Genomic DNA, 26,887 nt, shown 5'->3' on the forward strand with positions numbered 1-26,887 from the left:
ATGAAGATCTTTGCTTGGCGAGTGTGTAAGGGCTGGATTCTGGTGCTCACGGTACTCGAGAAACGGAAAGTTACTAAGGAGGTTCGCTGCCTCGTTTGTTACAGCGCCCCGGAGACGATCGTTCACGCGCTTTGGGGTTGTAAATGGGCTCGAAAAGCATGGAAAACTGCCGGATTCGGAACTATCACGAAGGTGTTTCGGGGAGATGACGAAATCAGCTTCATATCCTCGGCTTTGGAGGCCCTCGAGGTTAGTAGATTTAATTTGTATGTGATCTTATTGTGGGAGATTTGTGATCATAGAAACAACGTTGTCTCTGGAAAACCATGCTGGACCCCTGAGAACCTTGTCGAGTGGTGTGGCGGATATTGGGAGGAAATCCGGGCGGCGACGGCCCCCTCGTCGAAAACCACGCCATCCCCCGTGGCTTCGGCTTGGACTGCCCCGGCTTGGGGGCTTACCTCGATTTGTGTTGATGCGGCGGCTAACGCGGAAAAGGGAAGCTTTGGAGTGGGCTGCGTTATCCGGGACTCCGGCGGAAAAGTGGTGGTGTCCGGGATTTCCTCGAAGGCTTGGCAGCTCTCGGCAGCCCTTGCGAAAGCTAATGGCGTTGTCTTCGGGCTGTCCTTGGCGAGACAATTCGGGCTGGAAAGAGTGGTGCTTCAATCCGATTGCGCGGCTATTGTTAGTGCTATCAAAAGTGGTAACATCCCGGCGACGGAACTCGGCACGATTCTCACCGACATAAAAGTATTGATCTCTCAATTTTCTTTCTTTGACATATCTTTTATCCCTAGGGCGAATAATGTGGTTGCTCATAAACTTGCTCGATATTCTTTAAAGTTTCTTTCGGATGCGTGTTGGTCGGAAATGGTCCCGCCTTGTGTTAGGGACGATGTAATTTCTGAACAATCTACGTTGTCTTAGTGTGTAACCACGGTATTCCTCCGCCATATATGAGAGTTTTAATGAATTTGTCTGTGGTGTCGGCCACGTTTCCTAAAAAAAAAAGCACTATATATGGAAGTTCATTTCCCATTGTGTATACAGTATACACTCAAATGTATTGGATCTTTATTAAATTCGGTTTTTGAACGGTTTTCCCGAAATTTTTAATTTTTGTTAGGATCATATATTGTTATGATTTTCGTCCTTTATTAAGGACTCTAAAAAAAGAAAGAGAGAGTGAAGAAAACAATGCTGGCCCATAATTATCACGTATTTAGTCTTTATATTTACTCATTTAAATAAATAAATAAAATCCACAAAATAATATTCTTTGTTTGCTTTATTCGTGAAGAAAAACATCAATCCCATGATCAATCAAGGTCAACGATGTACTTATCTTTAAAACTTGGGATTTTCGATGTATTTCGGCCTTTTTCGATTTTTTTTAATGTTTTATTTCCTACCTCCGTTTTGTTTTGCAAACTACTATTGTTAATATTTGCACTTTTTTTCAGCGATCTTCAATTTTTTATTTGGGAATTTTCAAACTTATTTTTAATGATTTTAGTGTATCCTGGATGATCTAGATTTTTAATTTATAGATGTAAATTGTGTTTTTTCATATTTTTTTTCAAATGTCCGTGTTTTAATTTTGTATATACTAAAAAATCATGGAATTTTTTTTTTACGAAAGCTGAAAAAGGGGTAAAAATATTTTTAAAAAAATCTAAACGAATTTGAAAAAAAAAGTTAAAAGTAAAAAAAAAAAATTGAAAGAACTATAAAAGTAAAAAAAAAATACAGTACGATGGATATCAGTCCTAATTTGTAGGGTTTTGTTTTGTATTATATCTATATCATAGATTCCCAACTAAGAACTCAATTCAATAAATACCAATTATAACGTATACAGATGAAATATCACAATGAGGCAAAAAAAAAAAAATGAGATCTTGAATACTAATGGTATAAGATTTGTGGTACTCTTAAAATTAAATTCCCTCATAAAATATCAGAAAACAACAAAAACAAAGACTGATATTTTATCATTCAATTACATCTCACAACTTCACGTATCTTTCGAGGTCAAAGAGAGCTTCATAACATTTTTAAACACACGAAATCTAGAAAAATCTCCCAAAATTTAGAACCAATTTTAAAGGAATAAAAACATTAGTTAAAATAAAATTTTACCTTCAAGCTATATGCCACAAAGAATCCAAATTCGATTGAAGAAAAACAAAATCAAAGAGTATAAATGTATCTGGATCTGCAAATGTTGTGAACACTAAACCTAGAACCGGAAGGTAAAATTTTGCGAGGCCGATGAAACCTAGAACGAGTCTCTTTGATTCGGTGGAGCTGAAATTTCGTCTTCAACGCTGCTCTCTCTCTCTCTCTCTCTCTCTCTCTCTCTCACGATGCCTCTCGCCCATAAGAAAAATTCCTCGATAGAACAAAAACCATATATTATTTCATTATACAATAACTAATTCTTTGGAATTTTCGGAACTCCATCTCTATGCCACAAAGAATCCAATTTCGATAGAAGTAAAACAAAAATTTTAAAGAGTATAAATGTACATGGATTTGCAAATCTCATGAAGAAGAAACCTAGAGAAACATTTTTTTTTTGTTAATATAACCAGATATTCGAAGATTTTATGAAAATTGTCTTCATATTTTGTTTTGAAACGCATTCCAAACAGAAAAAAGAAAATAAATTTAAAAAAACACGTCGACGAGCTTACTGTGAAATCACAAGTGTAAACGTCCTGGTTCGTAATTTTTGAGAATGAAAAGAAATCCATAGAGAATCTAGACCTTCTTTTGTTTTCGTGAGAAAGAATTCTTGTAAACATAATCCAAACATAAACAAGAAAACCACTTCGAGAAAACATATTGACGAACTTACTGTGGAAAGTCGAATAGTTTCTGGTTAGTGAGATTTGAGAAACATGAATTCAAAAATGAAGAAAAGAGATTTGTACAAGAGGGAGGTTGAAATTTTTCATTTCTCGATTTCTGACAGCATCACTAATTTAGAGGATTTGGAGGAGGCAGAGAACAGGAAGAGACGAAGGCGATTCGGCCGAGAACGATCGTACTCATCCATTGGTGTTGCCTCATTCATCCTTTATTAAATTATTGTTTCATATGTGCATTGGCTTGCTTTCACATCCAAGTCATTAACCTATCTTTTAACGTAAGTAAAAAAATAAAGTAGAACAACCATCACACGCAAGGGATATCAAATAGTGATGCCTTACCCAGCAAGCTTCCTGTCGAGGTACAATAAAGGCTTCTCAAAGTTATAGTTGCTCTTAGCGGAGATCTCATAGTACTAGAGATTCTTCTTCATGTGAAAGGTGACCTGTTTGGCCTTAACTTGTCTGTTCTTCACATCGACCTTGTTTCCACATAGAACAATAGGGATGCTCTCACACACCTTGCAAGTTTCATGGACACACCACAACACAACTCAATACCATGTATATACAAAGGTAGTTATAAAACATATGAATCAGCGGTGACGTTTACCTTATTATCTGAGTTTTCTAATTATGCTAATGATGGTTTAGGGACGCCAACCTCCACTTTGTTAAGTCTCCCGCTCTAGCTCAACAACAGTAAGTTTTTTTTCCCTTTACGCGAACAAAGAATGCTGATTACCCAGAAATTATTGATCTTTCAAATTCAAGCAATTACCTTTTACCAAATAGTTGTTGATGTCGATTTCAAAAATCTCAAATTATAATATAGTATATATATTTGATTTATTATAAATATGGGTTTCAGAAGACGTCGTATAAGAAGCAAATGAAATTCAAAAGAAATGGACAGAAACGAATATAGATGCTCAAAGCTTTTATTAATAATCGAATAAATTACAAACTAGAAGACGGCGGAATGTCGAAGTTAATAAGGACGAACTCAAAGAAATAGAGAAGTAAGAGATCGAAAGTAAGATTATCAGCTTGCGTGTGCGAAATTTGACATATCGGCTTCTATTTATAGTCGAGGCTGGTTTGTTGAAGTGGACACATGTTCGTCAGTTCGGTTCTGCCACGTCGCTAGTCAAAGTTATCTCAGAGCCGGTCTTCGTGGCGGAGTCTTCTATCTGACCATGATCGATTCCTCTCGCTGGGTCAACTCGGGCGGCTCGTCCTTCCTGTGGCGAACTGGGCTCCTTATTGGGCTTGGGCCGAGCTTCAAGAGTCGAGCTGGGTCCAGATATGTCCTTGAGAGCCGGACTGGGTCTGTTGTTGGGCTTTGGTCGACCCTAAGCCCAACTTAAATGATTTTTTATTATTTTTAGAAAATTGATTTTTGACCCCCACAATAGTCAATTACTTTTACATGACAGTTTAATTATGTACAAATTTGCGTTCTTTTTTTTTTAAGAAAGAAGGGTAAGGATTTATAAGAGATCCAGTGCCACACATGTTAGAAGTTATCATTAGAAGAGTGCCCACTAGAATTAGCATGGCTTTGGAAGCCATTGAAAGAGCTCGATGATGGCTCAAAGTTTACTCATAATGAAAACTAAGAGCGGTTTAAATAGAGATATAATAGTGATATGTAAATTAAATAAAGTCATTAAATATATTATGATAAATTAAAGTCCTTGACTCATGCCAGCTCATAAATAGTATTTACGCGTAACTAAATTTGTAACATGAGATAGTTTTCCCAAGATAAAAAATAATGAGTATATAAATATCGGTTAGAGCAAAGTTTGAGTATTTTTGCCGCAATTTCCCCTTGTTTAATTAATTCCGCCAGTTGCCTGTTTCTTTTTTAATTCCTAGGTTTACCCATTGTTGCTCTACTCCATTATATATAATATTAGGTACCTGAGTGTATTGGCTTTGCATTTTGCTCATAAGAAGAGAAAAGCCAAGGGAAATACGATCACAACAAAGTCGAAGACAAGATGTTTGACAGAAGTGGCGATGGTGGGATGCTCTGCATTTTTTTGCTCCAATTCAATAAAAGACTTTCAGAATCTCAAACATACCGATTATTTACGGTATTTTTATTTGGAGCATGACATTATAATTTTTTTTTCTTCTTTATGTAATGGTATTCATATATTTTATTAGTGTTATTTTCTTATTTCAAGACTTGTAACTAATTTTATGTTCAACTCAAATTTAATTGTAGACTTATAGAGAAAAGTGTCATTTGTTGACAATCATGTCAATAAATTATGTCGATTGTTGACATATATGTCAACAAATTTTACCTATTGCTGACATTTATGTCGACAAATTATGTCATTTTGTTGACATCTATATCAACAAATCAAGCAACTTTTCAGTGTTGTTATTTATCGACAACCTTTCAGTGTTGTCATTTTTTGACATATATATGTCAACAGATTGTGTCAATTGCTGACATATATGTCAACAAATTGTCAAACAAATTCATATTAAAAGAAAATTTATTGCAAGATTCAGAGAATTTTTTTATTATAAAAAAGTAAAGAAATAAAAAAGAGGATACAAAGTGTTAAAAAAATATTATCTCTTCTCGTTTTAGTAGTAAAATTGTCCAAATTATGTTTTCGGTGGAAGTATGAAGTGGGTTATGAAATGATAATAGTTTCATAATTTTCTCAATTATTTAACCTTAAAATTTGGTTCTTTGGGCCCACAATACAAATAATGGGCCAATATAATTTTATGGCACATATACAATTGCATTGTTTGACATAGCTTTGTTTAAAAAAAAAAAACGCTTTTAGATTTAGTTTTTGGAAAAAACTGTTTTTTTTAAACTGACATGTGTTTGGTAAACTGTTTATAAAACAAATGTTGTTGGTAACAAAAGCTGATTTTGTATTTGATAAAATAAATATATGATAGTAAAATGACTTAAATAGACATGTTTTTAAAAATTAAATAATAAAGAGCTAGAAGAACTAATATAATGTCAATGCGTATATATAATTGGTCATCTTTTATGCTAACCAAAAAAAAAAAAAAAAAAACCTGCCAACAAGCCCACGAAATGGGAATAGTTAAAAAATACAGCCATCTCTGTTTGATTTGCTCAGAGAACATGTGCAGACTGAGTAAAAATAAAAAACAACACTGAGGAAAGTAAAAAGGCTGAGGAGAGAGGAGTAAGAGGGCACAAGAGAAGTGGTAAAGTACAAGCCAAATTTTCGGGAACTTCTAAGGACAATCACGGTTTAGCTTTTTTAAAAAACAAAAACAGGATTAATAATCTGTAGGCCAATGCCACGTGCCGATTCCATTGCCATGTGCAAGGCCAGGGTATTTTTTTGGAAAGTATATAAGCCTAGCCTAATTCCAAAACCTTTGCCTAATTGATATCTGCCGTCTCTCTCTGTTATTAAAAAAAAAAAAAAAAAAAAGCCGCTCTCTCTCTCGTTTCTCTCTGGTTCAAGATGCGCTACGAGGCTCGGGTAAACGAACCCTACTTTCGATCAAAAGCATCGATAATTGTTTATTTTTTTTTTTCAAGTTATTCTAACATTATTCTTCGGAAATCGTCCGTATATAGTGTTTTGTTTGATTTCTCTCGTTAGGGTTTCCGATTTCTGTGTTTTTCGATTTGAATTTCCAATGTTTCTCATTCTTATCAGTTTAATTGAATTTTTCGTGTGTCCGCAATTTCTATTGCTCGTTTTCCCGTCCGTACGAGTACTTCTTTGTCTACTCCTTTTGGGAATCGGTTATATGCTTTAAATAAATATGGATAGTTTATGTGAAATTACAAGAGGATGCAGAGAGCGATGTATAATTTGTCTCTGATTTATGTATATGTTTATTCACTGAGTTGTAATGTATAATTGTATAAAATTGTAAGTCTCTGTTTTTAACTTTTTTTTCAGGTAGCGAATTTGCAGCTACAAAATCGCTTCAGTATTTTACAAGAGGATGCAGAGAGCGATGTATAATTTGTTTCTGATTTATGTATATGTTTATTTACTGAGTTGTAATGTGTGGGTGGCTTATTATTGACGTTTGATTATGCAGATGGATGAAGTATCAGATGTGTCAAGTGACGATGAAATTGATTCAGGAGTTGAGAGTACTGATACAGACTCTTGTGGTGAGGTGGAGAAAGAATCCGTTGTATTTGATCCTAAAGGTCGTAGAATGGTTCCTTGTGTTTATAAACGGGTTTTAAGCGATGGAGTAATATTAAAGGAATTCGTGGCATTAAGGACCTCAGCTAAAGAACTATATGACGATCTATTTCCTGATGAAATGGATTATGAATCTAATGATGATGATGATGATGAGTTGCGGCACTATGAAAGATACTGTAGAAGAAATTGGAGGTGAGATTTCTCTTTTGCATGTTAAAACTAAAAGCGTACTTCAAAATTTTATTGATACATGGTTGGCTTGTTTTTCAGCATGTTCTGAAGTTGAGGCAGACTTGGGCTTAGTCAGTGGATTTCTCTATCCAACAGTGTTGAAGAAACTACAAATGGTTGCTATTTTGATACATGGTTGGTTTGTTTCTCAGCGTGCTACATTTTATTATATAAAAAATAAATAAAAACACACAACAAAGACCGCTATTTTGTCACTATATTTTTCATTTACTAAATTTCGTGGCAATTAATTAAGTAGTATTTAACTATCACATTTGATTATGTTTACATGCAGTAAATAGTACTTACCAATTCCTTCCATGCACGAATGCGACTACAACATTGCCGCTGCCTTCTTCACGAAGAAAACCATGGAAGACCGTCTTGCAGTATTACAGTTTATTTAAGAAATATTTACCATAAAAAAACTAAATTGTAAAAGAAAACATTAAAAAATTATAAAACGTACCATATACCATTCGTGAAAAATTTATGCCCCCATTGTCAATTGCTTTGGCCATTTCTGAGGTGCGAGGTGCTCCATATCTATTTGATTGAGCGTATCTGTTTCCGTAGTTGGCCAATCTGAAGCGAAGATTATCTTATTTTAATTTATATTTAAATTTAAAACAATTATTGTTAAAATAAACTACCTAGTCAATGATGCCATATTTGGCTATTTGGCTATTGCTCGTAGTAGAGACATCAACATTTTTCTAGTTACAACGTAAATGTATGATAAATTGTTTTTGGTAATTAAATAAAACTTACAGCTATATTATTTTAGTCATATATATACATACATTTAACAATTCTATTTTAAACGGATATATATCTATATATATTAAATATGTATATATTACAGTTATATGTTATATAAATAGATATATGTATATATATAACATATATGTTGACTTTTGCACGTTTAAGAAATATATATATATATATATATAATATATATGCGTGTAATAATAAGAAAACTTGTAATAATATATATATATATATATATATATATATATATATATATATATCTATGTGTGTAATAAATTATGCATAGATTACATTTTAATAGAAAGAAAGTGCATCATAAGTGAAGTGTGTTTATATAATATTTTTTTGCAAAAAAAAAAGAAAAAGAAAAAAGAAAGTCCCACATTCCGTAGATACATGAATGATATGAGCTTTCATATACTATAAATATAAAGAAGGATCAATCCTTCAGTCATCAAAGCTTTTCATTGGCTATTGGACCTGGTTTTAAAAACCAGTGTAACCAGTCAATTTTTTTTATCACGATATTTTAGTGATATCGCCGTTATAGTCGATATTTTGACGATTTTTTTTATAAAACGATACGTTTTATAGTCGTTTTTCTACCGAAGTATTTTCGTTAGCGTTATATCGTCGATTTGACGATATTTTGAACCTTGGTCTTTTCGTATAATTCATCAAGAACATGACTTTCATCAAGGTCCATATGCATGCCATTTTTGCTCTACTTGGCCTCGAGGAGCCCAATTATGGATACCACCGTGCAAGTGCCTTTAAAAGAAGATAATAATATATATATATATATATATATAATAAAAAAAAATTAAAGTGGATAAAAGATAATAGAGAAAATAACACATATATATCTTGTGTTTTAGTAAAATGTCGAGTTTAATTTTTTGTTTTAAAAAATGTCGAGTTCATACTCTCTGCTTAACTAAAATGACGAAATTCTACCTTGAAATGGATAACAGTGTCCCCATTTATTGATATTAACTCTTATATAAGAGAAACTGAATCAAATCAAAACTAGTACCCTAACTTCTAAATTTATAATTTTGAAATAAAAATAGCCAAAAGTTCATATTAAATAATAAATTTCATATCTCTCAAGAGATGACTTCATTCCGTATTCGAATTGCAACTCTGAATCCTGGATTCTCTATTCGAATATGTGATTTTGATTATTATCAACTGTCGATTTTTACCCATTTGCCTCTTTATGTGTTCTTTACGATTATGAGACTGATGTTTTTCTTTAGTTTATTAATAAATTACAATATTGCACGAATGAATAAAGATAATTAGTGTTTACAGATAAATATTATAGCCAACGTCAATTAAAAGTCAATAAAAATTCAATAAAAACGATTTATGACACTGTTGTCTATTTCAAGATATAATTTATCATTTTAATTAAACAGAGAGGATTAACTCGACGTTTTTGAAAATCAAAAGTTAAACTCGATATTTCACTAAAACACAATATATATATATATATATATATATATATATATATATATATATATATTTGTGTCATGTTCCCAAGATAATATGAGTTGTTATTCCTGGCTAATCTTTAGAAAATTGGAAAAAGATATTATAATTCCTAACAGAATGTAAATACAAAATGCTAATATTATAACAATATTAATTTCTCGGTGTATAGAGATAATACACAATAATATATATCAGTGTAAATACAAAATACTAATATTCAAACTATATCCTGGTGCCGCCACGTGGCGCCTCCAGGAGGCGACACGTGGCGGCCTTTTTTTTTTTGCTTTAGTTTTTTTTTTCGATTTTTTTTTTTTTGGTTTCCGATTTTGGCCTCCTTTTTTTTTTTTTTTTTTTTTCTTTTTTTTGCTTCCGATTTTGGTTTTTTTTTTTTTCCTTTTTTTTTATTTATTTTGGTTTTGGTTTTGAAATTTTTTTTGCTTCCGATTTTGGTTTTCTTTTTTTTTTTTCCTTTTTTTATTTTGGTTTTGAATTTTTCTTTTTTTCCTTCCAGCCATTAATTTTTTTATGTATGTTATAATCATAATTACTAATATTATATTATACTATATCAATAACATACATTATCTTTTATTTTTTTCCCGACCTTTAATTTTTTTTCCCTCTCTCATCAATATATTTTGTATATTTTTTTATTTATATTATTTCCTTTTTCCTCCCTCTTTCATCAATATATTTTGTATAATTTTTTTATGTATATTATAATCATGATTACTAATACTATATTATACTATACCAATAACATACATTATTATGAGTATATGTTATTATATATATATATATATATATATATATATATATAGTTGGAAAAACTTTGATTTCTTTTATCAGAATTTAACTTCGACTTTTCCTTACCTAAAATTTCTTTTTTTTCATAATACTTCTAAGAAATCTGACAGATAGGAAAACATTCAGTATTTTGAAAACCTTTGAATCATAAAAGAATTTTTTTTGCTACCTTTTGTTATTTTTTAAACATCCTTGACAACCATTTTGCTAGATTTAATTTAATACAATAAAAAATCTTCAACTTACTCTATTTTACTTATTTTTTTTTTAACTTTAAAAAAAATTAAAAAATTGTTAACTCGCGCGTCGCGCGTTTATAAAACTAGTTATAATACAAAAGAAACCCTACGAATACCGACATCCATTATAATGTATTTTTTTTTTACTTTTCCATTTATTTTTTCAAATTCGTTTGGTTTTTTTATAAAATATTTGTTTACCCCTTTTTCAGCTTTAGTAAAAAAAGATGATTAAAACATGGACATTTGAAAAACATACGAAAAAACACAATTTACTTCTAATAATTAAAAATATAGATAATCTAGAATACATACAAAAATAATTTGAAAATTCCCAAATAAAAAATTAAAGATCGCTGAAAAAAGTACAAATATTACCAACACTAGTTTGCAAACAAAACAGAGATAGAAAATAAAACAAAACAAAAATCGAAAAGGACTAAAATACTTCGAAAATCCCAAGTTTTAAATATAAGCATAACTTACATCGTTGACCTTGATTGGCCATGGAACTGACGTATTTCTTCTGTTCTTTTTCCTAAAACAAATAAAGCAAACAAATAATATTATTTTGTAGAATTTTTATTTATTTAAATGAGTGAATATAAGGACTAAATGCATTATAATTGCGGGGCAACACTGTTTTCTTCCCTCTCTCTCTCTTTCTTTTTAACCACGTTGAAGTAGAGAAATTTCTTTAATTGGGCTTAATAAGCCAATTAAATATCAAGATTAGACCTTAATGTTTAAAAATATCTAAATATGGACTTTTGTACCGAAAATGGACAAAAATGCCCCTGTGACTTATATTCTCACGCTCATTTGAACCGAGACCTCATTTTTCCCTCTCACTCTCACTTTATCACTCGCTCAAATTTCTCATCCAAAAAAATTTCTCGTACGATATCATACGAGTCAATACGACCCTGTACGAGTCATTACGATGGCGTACGATACACAAGCTTCAATCTCCGGCGGCGGTGATGCTCAGAAATCCCGAGCTCTCAAAACGTCGAAAAAGGTGAGTTTTTCAACTAATTTCTTGTTAAATCTCATCAAAATAGTCAGAATAGATATTAGGACTTAAGATTTATCTGATTTGTGGTTATTTGAGCTGTTTTTGATCGGATTTAGAAAGTTAGGGTTAAAATTGGGGGCCAGTGTACGATGAAAATCATGCATCGTACGATGTCGTACGATGCTGTACGATGTCGTACGATAAAATTCATAGCGCTGTACGATGCGATACGATGCGATACGATGTTGTACGATGAGTTTATGTTTTTTTTAAAACAAGTGTCGTACGATGTCGTACGATGTTGTACGATACTATACGATGATTTTTAAAAAAATTAAATTTTTTGTTTTACGATGCTGTACGATGTCGTACGATAGATTTAAAAAAAATTGAATTTTTTTGTTATACGATGCTATACGAGTCTGTACGATTCCATACGATGAGTTGTGTTTCTGACCTAATTTTGTTGTTTTTTTAGGACAATTTGAACTACATATACAACGTCTCATTCCCGGGGCGTATCACCTACGGTGGGACGGGGATCTTGAAGCTGGTACGAAGGAGATTCGATGAGCTCGGGATAAAAGAACAAATCCTCGGGACTCCATTCGAGCAATTTTTTACGGAGAGCGAGCTTGGTTTCTCACCGGTGCTCGTACATACTCTCCTTCAGAAGAAGATCGAGGCGACGGTACGGGGGGAGATACATTTTGGTATCGGAGGCAAACGAGTACGATTTGGATGCCTCGAGTACGTACTCGTCTAGGGGATGAGCTATGAAGACGGTCCGACCAAAGCCGAACAAGACGAGCGAAACAACGATCGATTGATCACGGACCACTTGAACGGCGTTGTCGGAAGCAAGTTGATCGCGTTGATCAACGCGTTCACTATATGTCAAAGCCATGACGATGCGTTCAAGCTCGGGCTGCTCGTATTCGTCTATGGGTATCTTCTGGGGCAGCCGGCCAACAAAGCCATCGAAGAAAGGTGGCAGAAATTTCTATACATCGTTCAAGACCTCCCCTTCTTCTTCAAGATGCCTTGGGGAAATTTGAGTTGGGCGGAGACGTATTCCAGCCTCTCGGTGAACCTAAGGCGTTATCACGAGACGCTGCAAAAGAAGTTGAAGGACAAGCCGGACGTGGCACAGAAAGAGGCCAAGTACACATTGACGGGTAATCTCCATACCCTTCATTACTGGGCGTACGAGGCTATCCCAGAGATCGGGATTAGGTTCGGGTGGAACCAGGGGATTCGTGTGCCCAGGATGCACTCGTGGTCTAGTAATGTGGTCATAATGGGCAAAGACATCGATGCCGTCCTGAATAAAAAAACGGTAACTTTTTATTATTTAACGTTTATGAATGTATTTTACATTATTTTGGAATATTGGTAACGTTTATTAATGTATTGTAAGTGGGTGTTCTTCAAATGCTGAGACCAAGGGTACCAGAGAAAGAATTTTTCACTCTCCTCGAGACACAGACGAGCAAATGTCTGTATCCCATAGACGTCGAGGGAGAAGATGCGACAGAGCCGCGAGATATCGAAGAAGAAATAGATCGAGTCGCGACTGTTGCAGAAGATGCCATCGTCGGAGACTCCGACGATGAACACGTGTCAGACACTCCCGGTGTTGGACTTGGTAGTCCGACCATTCCCGCAATGGGATCGAGGTCCACACCGACCACTCCCGCAATGGGATCGAGGCCCACACCGACCTCTCGCGCCGACATTCTCGAGCCCTTTGTCATAACACGGGAAATGTGGGAAGAAATGCGAGCTTCCCAAGAACAACTGCGAGCATCCCAAGAACAAATGCTGCACTCACAAGAGATAGTCTTACGTGCTCTTAGCACGACCGGCCGTAGAGTTGAGCGCATCAGGGATAACCAGGTTAGATTTAAATCAAGTTATATTTAAATCAATTTAACGTTTTAGAGTTGAGTTTAAATTTTATTTAACGTTTTAGAGTTAAGTTTAAATTTTATTTTATTTTTAGTTTTTGTGACAATTTAACTTAACTGTTTAGGGTTACCCTTAAATTTAATTTAACGTTTTAGAGTTAAGTTTAAATTTTATTTTATTTTTAGTTTTTGTGACAATTTAACTTAACGGTTTAGGGTTACCCTTAAATTTAATTTAACGTTTTAAAGTTAAGTTTAAATTTTATTTAACGTTTTAGAGTTAAGTTTAAATATCATTTTAGTTTAAATTTAATTTAACGTTTTAGAGTTAAGTTTAAATTTAATTCAACTTTAAATATCATTTTATTTTATTTTTAGTTTTTGTGACAAGTTTAAATTTCGTGACATATTTTGTTACTTTGACTTGCAGCTTGACATATGGAAGAGGCTGAACATTTTGTTCGAGGAACAAACGGGCTTGCCTAGGGGTGAGATTACCACAACCCAAGCTGATGGTCGTCGTAAACGCCGCCGGACAACTCGTCCTCCGCCTCCTCCTCCTCTTCCTCCTCCGGCTGGTCAAAATCCGGCGTCTGTTGTCAGTGGTGCCCACAAGAAGAGTAGTAGTGTCTATTTATGTACATTTGATGTAATAAAGTCTCATGAAGACTCTCGCTTGTAATTGCATATCTATTCATTAATAAAGTTGAAACGTTCATTCATTCTTTCTTTGTTTGAAGCTTTATGATAAAACCTTAGTCTTTTAGTCCATAAACAAACTTAACAACTTACGAAGAGACAAATGTAGATTTGCATGAACAAACTCTTCGTAGTTTGCTTAAAACGATATATTCGCAATCTTAGGGTCAAAGGACTATTGACCTCAGTATGATTGTTAGAAGAATCTATGATGTCTGGTTATGAGGCATTGAGAGTTGGGGACTCTATAGTTCTTCTAGGTATCTTCCGAAGATACTGAATTGACCAGTGCACTTCTAGAGACAATATAAGAACAAACCATTTAACCTCTTATGTCTCGAAGTCACTATGTATGAATTGCATCATGCTTACCTTAATCCTGAAATGAGACATGCCATTTCACACCTTAGTATTCTCATTTGAGAAAGTCAAAGTTCGAACTCACTATGTGATTCCGAACAAGGCCTATTGGTGAAATACTAAGTTGTGAGTCTGTCATGAGTAACTTTGTGAAGTTCTCATAGATATGGAATTCATGTACAAGATTGCTGAAATGCAATGTATGTCACCTCATGCTTTGTTCCTTGGAGTGTGAATAAATGAACTGGCCAGTGTCCAAATTGAGTCCTGACTCTTTTGGATGAAACAATGTGACTTGTTAGCTCCTCGTCAATACATTGTTTCTAACTTATTCACAAGCGACAAAGGAGTTGAGGAAATAACAGCTAGAAGGGTAAAATGGTAATTTAGTAAATCCCGACTAGCTGATGACATTCATGAAGGGTAAACATAGATAATATTCAGTGGATCCGCTCATCATAATTAGGTCGAATTCTTGAGTAGAAAATAAATTCATTTGAACCGAGAGATTTTCAGTGTCAGCTCTTTAGTGGAGTTAGTTGGCATTAAGCTAAACTTGGAAAAGGTTTGTGAACTTTTGAGTCCAAGTGTTTAGCTAAAGCTTTGTTCATTTGGCTCCATGAGGTCACTGTCACGAATCACATCGATATGAATAGTTAAACTGGAAGCTAAGTCAAAACAAGAACGAAAATTGTCGAAAGGGTATTTTTGTCTTTTCAGACAAAGGATGAAATGAATGTCAATAAATTTTTGACAAGGTCATTTTATGACATGTTTCACTCGGCCATGACTTGATCATTGGGCCTTGTGAATTAATTTCATTTCATAAGAATTTTATTGAAAATTCTTATTGGGCCTTTTTCATGTTGTTATGAGCAAATGGAAAAGCTTCTAGAAGCCTTTTCTAGAAGGCTATAGGCGCCCAACATACCCAAGAGATAGAGAGAATATTTTGTGTATAAATGTATGAAGATACTTGCCAAAAGAAAAAGAGGAAACAAATTTCCTCTAAGGGAAACAAGAGGTAGGCGCCCAAGTTAAGAAAGAAGCAAGGCAAGGAACAAAAAAGGAAACAAATCCAAGGCTTAATGAAGCCTACCTTGGCCGAGTGCATCATAGAGGAAAAGAGGAAATTGGCTCATGAATATGTGATATTCTATAGAAGAGGAAACTACCTTATTGAAGGTGAGACCTCTCCTATAAATAGGAGCCTCATTCTTCTCATTTTTCTCATTCCACATAAGTTAGAGATTGAGAGCTTCTCTCTCTAGAACTTGTGGTTGCCGCCCCTCTTATCTCTCTCTCTAAGTTTATTTTCTATTTTTCTTGTCTTGGCACCTAGGTCCTCACTCGACCTAGTGTTTAGCTCTGCGACTTCGAGACTCGTTCTTAAGTCGTAGTGTTTAAAAGTGCCCACTCACTGATTCCTTCTTTTCGAGTGATTTAGTGATAGAAACTTTCGTGGTTGCTCTAGGTGCCGAGGAAAGAAAGAGAGACATGCTGCGAGGGGAGACGAGCGTTGCAAACTTTCCACAAGCTTCTTCAAAGTTCAAGCTTCAAGAAAGGTTAGTAAACTTCTAGCTCATATTGGTTTTTAATTACATGTACTTGCACTTGTCTAGGTTAGTAAAAACCGTTTTTACTTATAAAAGAAAATTTTTAAAATTCCGCCGCTTACCGAAGCGTTAATTATTTTTTTAAACCCTAGATCGATTCCAACAGCGTCTTCATCGCACGACCCGTCTTCTTCGCATCGCGAGTCATCGAAGAAGCCGTCTTCGGAGATTAGGCCGGTGACTTTGCCCAGGTTGTCGACGTCTTCGTCGAGTCATCGTAGAGAAGACGTCATTCCGGATAAGCAACGCCCGCTCACAACTCCGCTTAAAAAGAAAAGCCACAAGCCACAGCTTACTCCGCAACGTCCAGATCGGAAAGTGCGACATAAGTCGTCGTGTTGGGCCGATTTCACTGATCCGACGAGGCCCAAGTATTCAGAAAAGCCGATCCCCAAGTTCAACCCGTTGAAGGACGCGAAGCTAAAAGAGTTTGATAATTTCGTTAAGTGGTTGCGGACAAAGAAGTGGGACGGCAAGTTCATGGAGTCTGCTCGCCTGAAGACGTGCGACGGAGACACGAATTTCTTTGACACGATATTGACAGAAACCAGATGGCTACATGATTCGGTACGTTATTTATTATATAATTTAACTTTCCCTATCAATTTAAAATAACGCTATATGTTTGTTATGTCTCAGCATATTGATGCTATAATTCACATGATTCGGGCTCGCCAACGAGCTCTCGACGGATATCGGCAAGACGTCCGAATCATGGATTGTCGGTGGGTCCAGCACGTGTACGGCCGATTCACAAAGGAAGAAGCAAACATCAAGAAGGCCATCGAGCTGGGAGCAGAGCCCGAACCCGTGGACTGGGACATGAGGGCAACTATTACCCCGATGACTGGGTATAGGGACACCGATATTTTGCCTTGGGATGGTGCTCGCAAGATTCTGTTCGTCGTGAACTTCAAGAACCTTCATTGGTTCACATTTCGGATCGACATCGAGGCCTGGACCATTACCATCCTTGATTTCCAAAAGGATCTCATGCAGTCGTCGAATTATCAAAAGGACTTCACTGAGATGATGGAGGTACGTAAAATGTTATGTTATTCACAATTATTACCTTAGAGCAAAAATTAATTAAATTATAAGGGTTACTTAACATTGTTAAAATGTTTATTATTCAGACTTGGACTCGAGCATTTGCTAGGATTGTGGCCATAGGTGGTTTCTTCAAGAGCCATCCTCACTCTTACCGGGAGAGTGAGCAGGATGAAATTAAGTTCACTAACCTGACGTGGCTCGTCGATGACAATGTCCCACAATGTGCATACAGGTAAACATGTTTACATTTTTTTGTTACAATTATTTTATGAAAAGTTATTTTACAAGTTTGTTTATTTTTTGACAAGATTTTTTACAAATTCTTTTAAAAAAGTTTTTTTGACTAGTTAATTAAATTTTTTTTGACAAGTTTTAAACAATTATATTTTTATTGACAAGTTATTTTAGAAGTTTGTTTTTTTTCCAAGTTATATCATAATTCAACTTTTTATGAAAAGTTATTTTACAAGTATGTTTATTTTTACAAGTTCTTTTAAAAAAGTTTTTTTGACTAGTTAATTGAACTTTTTTTTGACAAGTTTTAAACAATTATGTTTTTATTGACAAGTTATTTTAGAAGTTTGTTTTTTTTTTTTTTTTTACAAGTTATATCATAATTCAACTTTTTATGAAAATTTATTTTACAAGTTTGTTTATTTTTACAAGTTCTTTTAAAAAAGTTTTTTTGACTAGTTAATTGAACTTTTTTTGACAAGTTTTAAACAATTATGTTTTTATTGACAAGTTATTTTAGAAGTTTGTTTTTTTTTTTTCCAAGTTATATCATAATTCAACTTTTTATGAAAAGTTATTTTACAAGTTTGTTTATTTTTACAAGTTCTTTTAAAAAAGTTTTTTTGACTAGTTAATTGAACTTTTTTTTGACAAGTTTTAAACAATTATGTTTTTATTGACAAGTTATTTTAGAAGTTTTTTTTTTTTTTTTTCCAAGTTATATCATAATTCAACTTTTTATGAAAAGTTATTTTACAAGTTTGTTTATTTTTACAAGTTCTTTTAAAAAAGTTTTTTTGACTAGTTAATTGAACTTTTTTTTGACAAGTTTTAAACAATTATGTTTTTATTGACAAGTTATTTTAGAGGTTTGTTTTTTTTTTTTCCAAGTTATATCATAATTCAACTTTTTATGAAAAGTTATTTTACAAGTTTGTTTATTTTTACAAGTTCTTTTAAAAAAGCTTTTTTGACTAGTTAATTGAACTTTTTTTTGACAAGTTTTAAACAATTATGTTTTTATTGACAAACTCTTTTACTTATTTTTGTGTTGTAGCGGTGATTGCGGGATGTTCGCAGTGAAGTATGTCGAGCACATAGTACTAAACGAATCATTTGACACTCTTCAAAGTGTCAGTATGAGAACGTTCAGGAAGAAATGGTGTGTGGACTTATTCTACAACCACCTTATCCCGTGATTTTGTATTTTCGGATGTTTTTTTTGTATCTTTTTGGTTTTGTATGTAATAGTACCTTATAAACATATTATCGAGATGGTTTGTTGACTATTGACTTTGACCTGCCATCCATTTTTTTTTTCCAGGAGTTGGTAATAATAAGAAATCGACATTTCTTATCCAAATCATCATTCACTATACAAAGACTATATCAATATTTAATGAAAGCCCTTCACACGAGGTATATTATATCAGTTTATTGTATCAATAATTAACATACGTTGATACTATAATGATTTATGTTTATTGTATCAGTTTCTTTGATGGTATCACTGCAACATAAATATGAATTAGACATTTCACTCATTTTTTTTGTATCCAGTGACACGTTTTGATGAATATTCATTCGGAGGAGAATTTTAACACTTAAATTTATTTTTCCTTCGATAATACTACACCATATTTTCACCATATCGAGCTAGGCAAATTCGTACTGTGTGTTTGACTTTGACCAGCCATCCATAGTAACTTACAATTATTATGAGGAAAGATATTAAAGTAGAAGTGTCAAACGAAAGAAATTAAAAATAAACGTTAAAGTTTTAAACTTAAAAATAAAAATAACACCACGTATAAAGTTTTAATACCTCCAAGTGCATGTTTTTCTGTTATGTCCCCTACCACCACATTTCCCGCATTTTCGCTGGACAACAATCTTTTCGCCTTGAGATGGGTATCGATTAATTCTTCTTCTTCCTTGTTTACTTTTCTTCGGTCGACCGGCTTGCTTCTTTTCAACGGGTTCTGAAACTTTAATGTTTTTTATCTCATCTGGGACATCCCATTGATCTTCATTGCCAACCGGATATATGGCTTCCTTGTACATCTCAATCCACGTCTCCTTCAAATAAAAGTCACTGCATAATGAGTACACGTCCACGCTTTGATGTTGGGCTGCTGCGATAGAATGCTCGCACGGGATATTCAATTGTTGTGGTAGTCCGCAAGTGCATGTCTTCGCCATAAGGTCTACATCGAAATCACCTCTTGCGTCTTTGACATGACATTCATATAGACCAAGCCCGTACGCATTGACGAACTGTGCCTTATTATTTAGCTGTGCGAGATCATTTTGCCACGTTGGTGTCAATTTTTTGTTCAACTTGTTCGCTATCTCTTGTCGTTCAAAAAACCAAGTTTGGAGTGTGAATCGAATAAACTCGAGCAACGTCGTAATGGGAAACGTCCTAGCATTCCTTGTTTTGTTGTTGAAGCTTTCTGCGTTGTTGCTCGTCATTAGGTCGTACCTATATAAAACATACTTGATTTATATAATCAACGACATAAAAAATTCAGTACAACAGAAGTTCTAGACTTTTACCGTTTTCCATGAAAGAAAGCTCTGGCCCACCGATCGACACCAACTTCTTCGAGATACTTTGCCATCTCGACATCCTTACGTCTCAACTGTCTAAAATTAGCTTCGAATGCTGTTTTACTGAAGGCGTAAGCCGCATCGTAAAGTTCAAAGCGACAATGGTCTGTCTTGAACTTGTGTTGGACATTCAGTTGTAAATGATGGTAACATGCTCTGTGAGGGATACCAGGAAACACAACCTCGACACCGTGTATGATGCTAACGTGGCGATCGGATATGAACGCCAAATTAGGTACGTCTTCACCGATAGCTTATCGCAATCTTCTCAAAAACCAAATCCAAGAAGCATGACACTCGCTATCTACAACTCCAAATGCAAGTGGATATAATTGTGAATTCGCATCCATTGCAATTGCGCAAAGCAACTGTCCCCCGTATTTTGTCTTCAGAAATGCACCGTCCAATGCTATGACCGGCCGACATGCTTTGAAGCCTCTGCGACACGCCCCAATGGAAAAGAAAGCATACTTGAATTTGTCACCATCTTGCACAAAGTCTGTTAACGTCCCAGGATTCTTTTGCTTCAACATGTACAGCCAAGACGGTAACTTCTGGTACGATTGTTCCGGCGTACCCCGCACGTACCCAATAGCTTTCTCTCTGGATCTCCAAGCTTTCAAATACGATATGTTCATACCCCATCTTGTCTTCACTTCTTCCCTGACGTTATGCGCCGAATACTCCGCCATAGAGTTAATTGAGTACTTGTCTTCACATCTCAGACCATTGCACGATACCCCTCAACCTCCATGTGCATCTCTCGTCTTTGCATAGAACATACCATCTCTTTTTCGAAGAAGATTTTACTCTAAATTCGAAATTATGTTTCAACGCGTACAAGTGGATATGTTTTCAAATTGCTTGTTTTCAAATTGCTGCCCAATATATATTTCTTCTGAGCTACCTGTTAGTTTCAAAGGTTAGTTAAACAATAGGTGGTTTCATATTATACTTGAATCTCATCTGAATCCACTTAAATTACCTGTAGAAGAATGACTTGGATAATGACTCGGGTTTTCCTTCACAACATCATCGGCGCTGAACTCGGGTGCTTTCCATGAATAAGGAACGATAGGTGATCTGATCATTGGAGGCTCACGCTGACATTGACCCTATGGTTCACAATGACCCATTGGTACCGTAAACGTTTCCACAAACTCTTCATATTCTTCGGGATTGGCGAATTCTTCAAATTCTTCACCTCTACCATTGTTATCTCCGTCATATCCGTCACTACTCTCTTCATCACCATCGCTACCTTCGTTTTCATCACCTTCACCACCTTCGTTTTCATCACATTCGCCATCTTCGTATTCATCACCATTGTGTCCATCATATTCGTCACTGTTGTGATTACAATCTCTATCACGCCTGTATACTTCGTCACCGTTTTCGGCACCCTTGTACTCGTTAAACAAGTCATCGTCATAGCCACCGTCTTTGTTTTCAATTATAGGATCATTTTGTCGATCCTCGATAACAAGAGTATTCCGTCTCTTCTTCGGTTCATTGCGAGACACCATTCCAACTTCCACATATGTCCCTTTACATACTCCTCGATACGCAATAGGTGCAATGATCTGTTTCGGTACCAAACTTACACAAAGTGAAAATCTATTACGATATTTGTGCTTCATAAAATGCGAAACATCACCATTGTCCTTCAATACGGCAGGACCCAGCGGAATTGTACCGACTGTGTATGGGACTTCGAGTTTTAAGTCGAACGCGGATCTGTCGAACTCAAACTTCTCGTATAACAAATCTACTAACTCTGTGTACGTTACCTCTTTCGGAACTACGAATGCACGAAATTCTGCATTGGTGAAAACCCATTGGTGTCCTTCCTTCTCCCAAGTGCCGATAATCATGACAAAAACTGCAAAAAACAGTCAAACTATGCAAAATTAGCTTCTATATCGTACAGCATCATACAAAATCGTACAGAATCGTATAGCATCGTACAGCATCGTACAGAGATGCATCGTACATCATCGTACGAAATCGTACAGCATCGTACTGTTGGAATTGATCTAGGGTTTAAGAAAAAGATTAAACGCTTCGGGAAGCGGCGGAATTTTAAAAAAATTCTTTTCAAGTAAAAACAGTTTTTACTAACCTAGACAAAGAAGCAAGTACATGTAATTAAAAATCAATATGAGCTAAGAGTTTACTAACCTTTCTTGAAGCTTGAACTTTGAAGAAGCTTTTGGAAAGTTCGCAACGCTCGTCTCCCCTCGCGGCACGTCTCTCTTTCTTTCCTCGGCACCTCGAGCAACCACGAAAGTTTCTATCACTAAATCACTCGAAAAGAAGGAATCAGTGAGTGGGCACTTTTAAACACTACGACTTAAGAACGAGTCTCGAAGTCGCAGAGCTAAACACTAGGTCTAATGAGGACCTAGGAGCTAAGACAAGAAAAAATCGAAAATAAACTAGAGAGAGAGAGAGGATTTTCGGCCAAAGTTCTAGAGAGAGAGTCTCTCAAATCTCTTAAACTTGGATGATTGAATTGTGAGGAAATGAGGCTCCTATTTATAGGAGAGGTCTCACCTTCAATAAGGTAGTTTCCTCTTCTATAGAATATCACATATTCATGAGCAAAATAACTCTTATTTCCCACTTGAGAAACTCGGCCAAACAAGTCTTCTAGAAGCCTTGATTTGTTTCCTATTTTGTTCAAGGCTTGCCTTTTCTCTCAACATGTCCGATTCCTTATGCATCCCATATGCAAAATTTGTTTCCTCTTTTTCTTTTGGCAAGTATCTAAATACATTTATGCACAAAATAAACTCTCTTTCCTTGGGTATTATGGGCGCCTATTCTCATCTAGAAGGAGCTTCTAGAAGCTTCTTCATTTGTTCATGACAACATGAGAAAAGCCCATTAAGAATTTTCAATAAAATTCTCATGAAATGAAATTAATTCACAAGGCCCAATAATCAAGTTATGGCCGAGTGACATTAAGTCATCAAATGAACTTGTCAAAAAATTTATTGACATTCATTTCATCATATGTCTCAAAAGACAAAAATACCCTTTTGACTATTTTCGTTCTTGTTTTGACTTAGCTTCCAGTTTAACTATTCATATCGATGTGATTCGTGACAGTGACCTCATGGACCCAAATGAACAAAGCTTGAGCTAAAAACTTGGACTCAAAAGTTCACAAACCTTTTCCAAGTTTAGCTTAATGCCAACTGACTCCACTAAAGAGCTGACACTGAAAATCTCTCGGTTCAAATGAATTTGTTTTCTACTCAAGAATTCGACCTAATTATGATGAGCGGATCCACTGAATATTATCTATGTTTACCCTTCATGAATGTCATCAGCTAGTCGGGATTTACTAAATTACCATTTTACCCTTCTAGCTGTTATTTCCTCAACTCCTTTGTCGCTTGTGAATAAGTTAGAAACAATGTATTGACGAGGAGCTAACAAGTCACATTGTTTCATCCAAAAGAGTCAGGACTCAATTTGGACACTGGCCAGTTCATTTATTCACACTCCAATGAACAAAGCATGAGGTGACATACATTGCATTTCAGCAATCTTGTACATGAATTCCATATCTATGAGAACTTCACAAAGTTACTCATGACATACTCACAACTTAGTACTTCACCAATAGGCCTTGTTCGGAATCACATAGTGAGTCCGAACTTTGACTTTCTCAAATGAGAATACTAAGGTGTGAAATGGCATGTCTCATTTCAGGATTAAGGTAAGCATGATGCAATTCATACATAGTGACTTCGAGACATAAGAGGTTAAATGGTTTGTTCTTATATTATCTCTAGAAGTGCACTGGTCAATTCAGTACCTTCGGAAGATACCTAGAAGAACTATAGAGTCCCCAACTCTCAATGCCTCATAACCAGACATCATAGATTCTTCTAACAATCATACTGAGGTCAATAGTCCTTTGACCCTAAGATTGCGAATATATCGTTTTAAGCAAACTACGAAGAGTTTGTTCATGCAAATCTACATTTGTCTCTTCGTAAGTTGTTAAGTTTGTTTATGGACTAAAAGACTAAGGTTTTATCATAAAGCTTCAAACAAAGAAAGAATGAATGAACGTTTCAACTTTATTAATGAATAGATAGGCAATTACAAGCAAGAGTCTTCATGAGACTTTATTACATCAAATGTACAAAATAAAGACTACAACTCTTCTTGTGGGCACCATTGACAACACGTACAGCATCGTACAGAACGCAATTTTTTTTCTAAATTCCATCGTACAAAAAGTTAAATCTCATCCTACCACATTGTATACCATCGTACAAACAAGTTAAACCCAGATTTTGGACTTTGTTTTCATATCTGATCGATTTTTTTTGCTACATTCTATCATATACAATCATAAACTTTGTAAAAATGATTAAGTTAGTAATCTTACCCATGATTCTTTTGAAACCCGCTTAAGTAGAGAGGATTTGAGTGTGATTGAAATGATAAAAATGAAGTGTGAGAAATGTATAGGGTTCAGAGGGGTATTTTTGTCCAATTTTGGGTCAAAAGTCCATATTTTGATATTTTTAAACATTAGGGTCTAATCTTGATATTTAATGGCTTATTAAGCCCAATTAATGAAATTTCTCTTGAAGTACATAACCAGTAATAAAGAGTCCTTATAAATAAATAACTGAAATCATAACAATATATGATCCCAAATTTTACTAAGATCAATGATTCCTAGAGAAACAATTTTTCGTTAATATAACCGTCAATTCGAAGATTCCATAAAAATTGTCTTCATATTTTGTTTTGAAACGCATTCCAAACAGAAAAAAGAAAATAACTAAAAAAACGCATCGACGAACTTATTGTGAAATCACAGGTGTGAACGTCCTGGTTCATAATGTTTGGGAATGAACAGAAATCCATAGAGAGTCGAGCGATCTTCTTTTGTGTTAGTGAGAAAGAATTCCTGTAAATGGAATCCAAACATAAATAAGAAAACCACTTCGAGAAAACATATTGACGAACTTACAGCGGAAACTCTAATAGTTTCTGGTTCGTGAGATTTGAGAATTCGAAGAATTCGAAAGAGCGATTTTCTTTGTGTTCGTGATGAAGGAATTCTCTCCGCAGGAAAATGTTACGTTCTGTGGACCAAAATATAGAGTTTCTTAAACATCCAAGATTTTTATTGAAGAGGTGGGCTTCTTAAACATTAACCCGGTTAAGGGAAATGACCAGATGTAGTAGTGTTTTCAATGATTTGGACCAAAATATAGAGTTTCTTGTTTTGGACACTTTTAGTAGCTGTTGAAGTGAGCAAGTACATATTTGCCCTTGAGTTAATTTTTTGTTTTGAAAATACACATTTCCCAAATACCCGAGTATATCAAAATCAAAACGAAATTGAAACCCATTTTCATCTCCTTCTTTGCGCGTATCTAAAACCCTCACCCAGTTCGCCTAAATCGCCGGGTGCCCTCCCCCACGTCCCCGAAATCACCGGAAACCCTCCCCCACGTCGCCGAAATCCCGGGAACCGTCACCCACGTCGCCGAAATCACCGGGGCCGTTGCTAATCTCTCCTAAATATCTCAGGTTTGTTGCTAATCTTCATTATTCTTTCAAATCTCTACGAATCCCATGTTTTGAAACCCAAAATCGCAGAAAATGACGGCCAAAAAACGTGCGCCGGTTCGGAAGAGTCCGAGGACGATGAAGAAAGCTCCGGCACCGCTGAAGAAAAATCTTTCTCCGGCCAAGAAGCCAACAACATCTCTAGTGAAGAAACCAAAACCGGTCATTGACTCACCGGCGTCAAATTCAGATGAGACATTACAATTTCAACTCAGAAAACGAAAACCAACTGTAAATGAGGTAAATTTCTTCACTTTGAGTGTTTTGGGTAACTTTTTGATGGCATGCAAAGCTGAATTTGGGTTATTATTGATGTGATTGTAGAGTTCTTTGATCTACATTTTCTGTGTTTTGAAAACTTCATAGGTTATAATTTCTGTAATTGTAGACATTTAAAGCTATAGTTCCTAGAATTGTATATGTTTATGTCTACAATTTCACACCATTTTGTTGTTGTAGACTATTTTTTTCGACATCTACAATAGCTGTAATTGTAGACTTTTATTTCTAGAATTTTTGTGAATGTAGCCATTTATATGAACTGTAGATGTAAATGGCTACAGTCACGAGAATTGTAGACATAAAGGTATACAATTTCAGAAATCGTAGACTCTTTTTTGTATGAGTACTGTTTGTGTAGATATAATTCTGGTGATATGTGTAGATTTTCATGTTTTTTTCTTCACTTATGAGGTAAATTTCTTCACTTTGAGCGTTTTGGATAACTTTTTTATGGCATGCAAAGCTGAGTTTGGGTTATTATTGATGTGATTGTAGAATGTTTGATCTAAATTTATAGTATTTTTAAAACTTAATAGGTTATAATTTCTGTAGTTGTAGACATTTATAGCTATAGTCACTAGAATTGTAGATGTTTATGTCTATAGTTTCACACCATTTTGTCGTTGTAGACTATTTTTTTCGACATTTAAAATTTCTGGAATTGTATAGTTTTATGTCTAGAATTTTTGTGAATGTAGCCATTTATATAGCTATTTATATGAACTGTAGATATAAATGGCTACAGTCACGCGAATTGTTGACATAAAAGTCTACAATTTCAGAAATTGTAGACATAACAGTCTACAATTCCTGAAATTGTAGGCATAACAGTCTACAATTCCATAAATTGTAGACTGGTTTTTGTA

At 34.8% G+C, this 26,887-nt stretch overlaps 2 protein-coding genes across 2 annotated transcripts; both read left to right on the plus strand.

Moving 5' to 3' along the window:
- LOC149400997 (uncharacterized) lies at positions 1 to 4,073 on the plus strand. The gene is made up of 4 exons (XM_089610571.1): positions 1 to 750; positions 844 to 897; positions 2,995 to 3,052; positions 3,967 to 4,073. The coding sequence occupies exons 1-4, from the start codon at positions 1 to 3 to the stop codon at positions 4,071 to 4,073; spliced, it is 969 nt and encodes a 322-aa protein (XP_089466697.1).
- A 2,213-nt stretch (positions 4,074 to 6,286) lies between these two features.
- LOC149400998 (uncharacterized) lies at positions 6,287 to 7,814 on the plus strand. The gene is made up of 5 exons (XM_089612963.1): positions 6,287 to 6,385; positions 6,815 to 6,874; positions 6,960 to 7,267; positions 7,346 to 7,441; positions 7,602 to 7,814. Exons 1-4 carry the CDS (start codon positions 6,368 to 6,370, stop codon positions 7,353 to 7,355), a joined length of 396 nt encoding a protein of 131 aa, XP_089469089.1. The 5' UTR covers positions 6,287 to 6,367; the 3' UTR covers positions 7,356 to 7,441; positions 7,602 to 7,814.
- The last annotated feature ends 19,073 nt before the right edge of the window (positions 7,815 to 26,887 follow it).

The sequence above is a fragment of the Urtica dioica genome, chromosome 4 (assembly GCF_054948205.1).
Source record: "Urtica dioica subsp. dioica isolate 48M chromosome 4, U.dioica_male_clone48M_v1_H2, whole genome shotgun sequence".
NCBI lineage: Eukaryota > Viridiplantae > Streptophyta > Magnoliopsida > Rosales > Urticaceae > Urtica > Urtica dioica.

What these genes read in the sequence shown, in the direction of transcription:
- LOC149400998 (XM_089612963.1), top strand. An exon ending in AAGAGGATGCAGAGAGCGAT is followed by an intron (nt 6,875 to 6,959) that starts GTATAATTTGTT and finishes TTGATTATGCAG; the next exon opens with ATGGATGAAGTATCAGATGT.
- LOC149400997 (XM_089610571.1), top strand. Translation starts at nt 1, where the DNA reads ATGAAGATCTTTGCTTGGCGAGTGTGTAAGGGCTGGATTCTGGTGCTC. An exon ending in CGATTCTCACCGACATAAAA is followed by an intron (nt 751 to 843) that starts GTATTGATCTCT and finishes TATTCTTTAAAG; the next exon opens with TTTCTTTCGGATGCGTGTTG. An exon ending in CGCCTTGTGTTAGGGACGAT is followed by an intron (nt 898 to 2,994) that starts GTAATTTCTGAA and finishes TCACTAATTTAG; the next exon opens with AGGATTTGGAGGAGGCAGAG.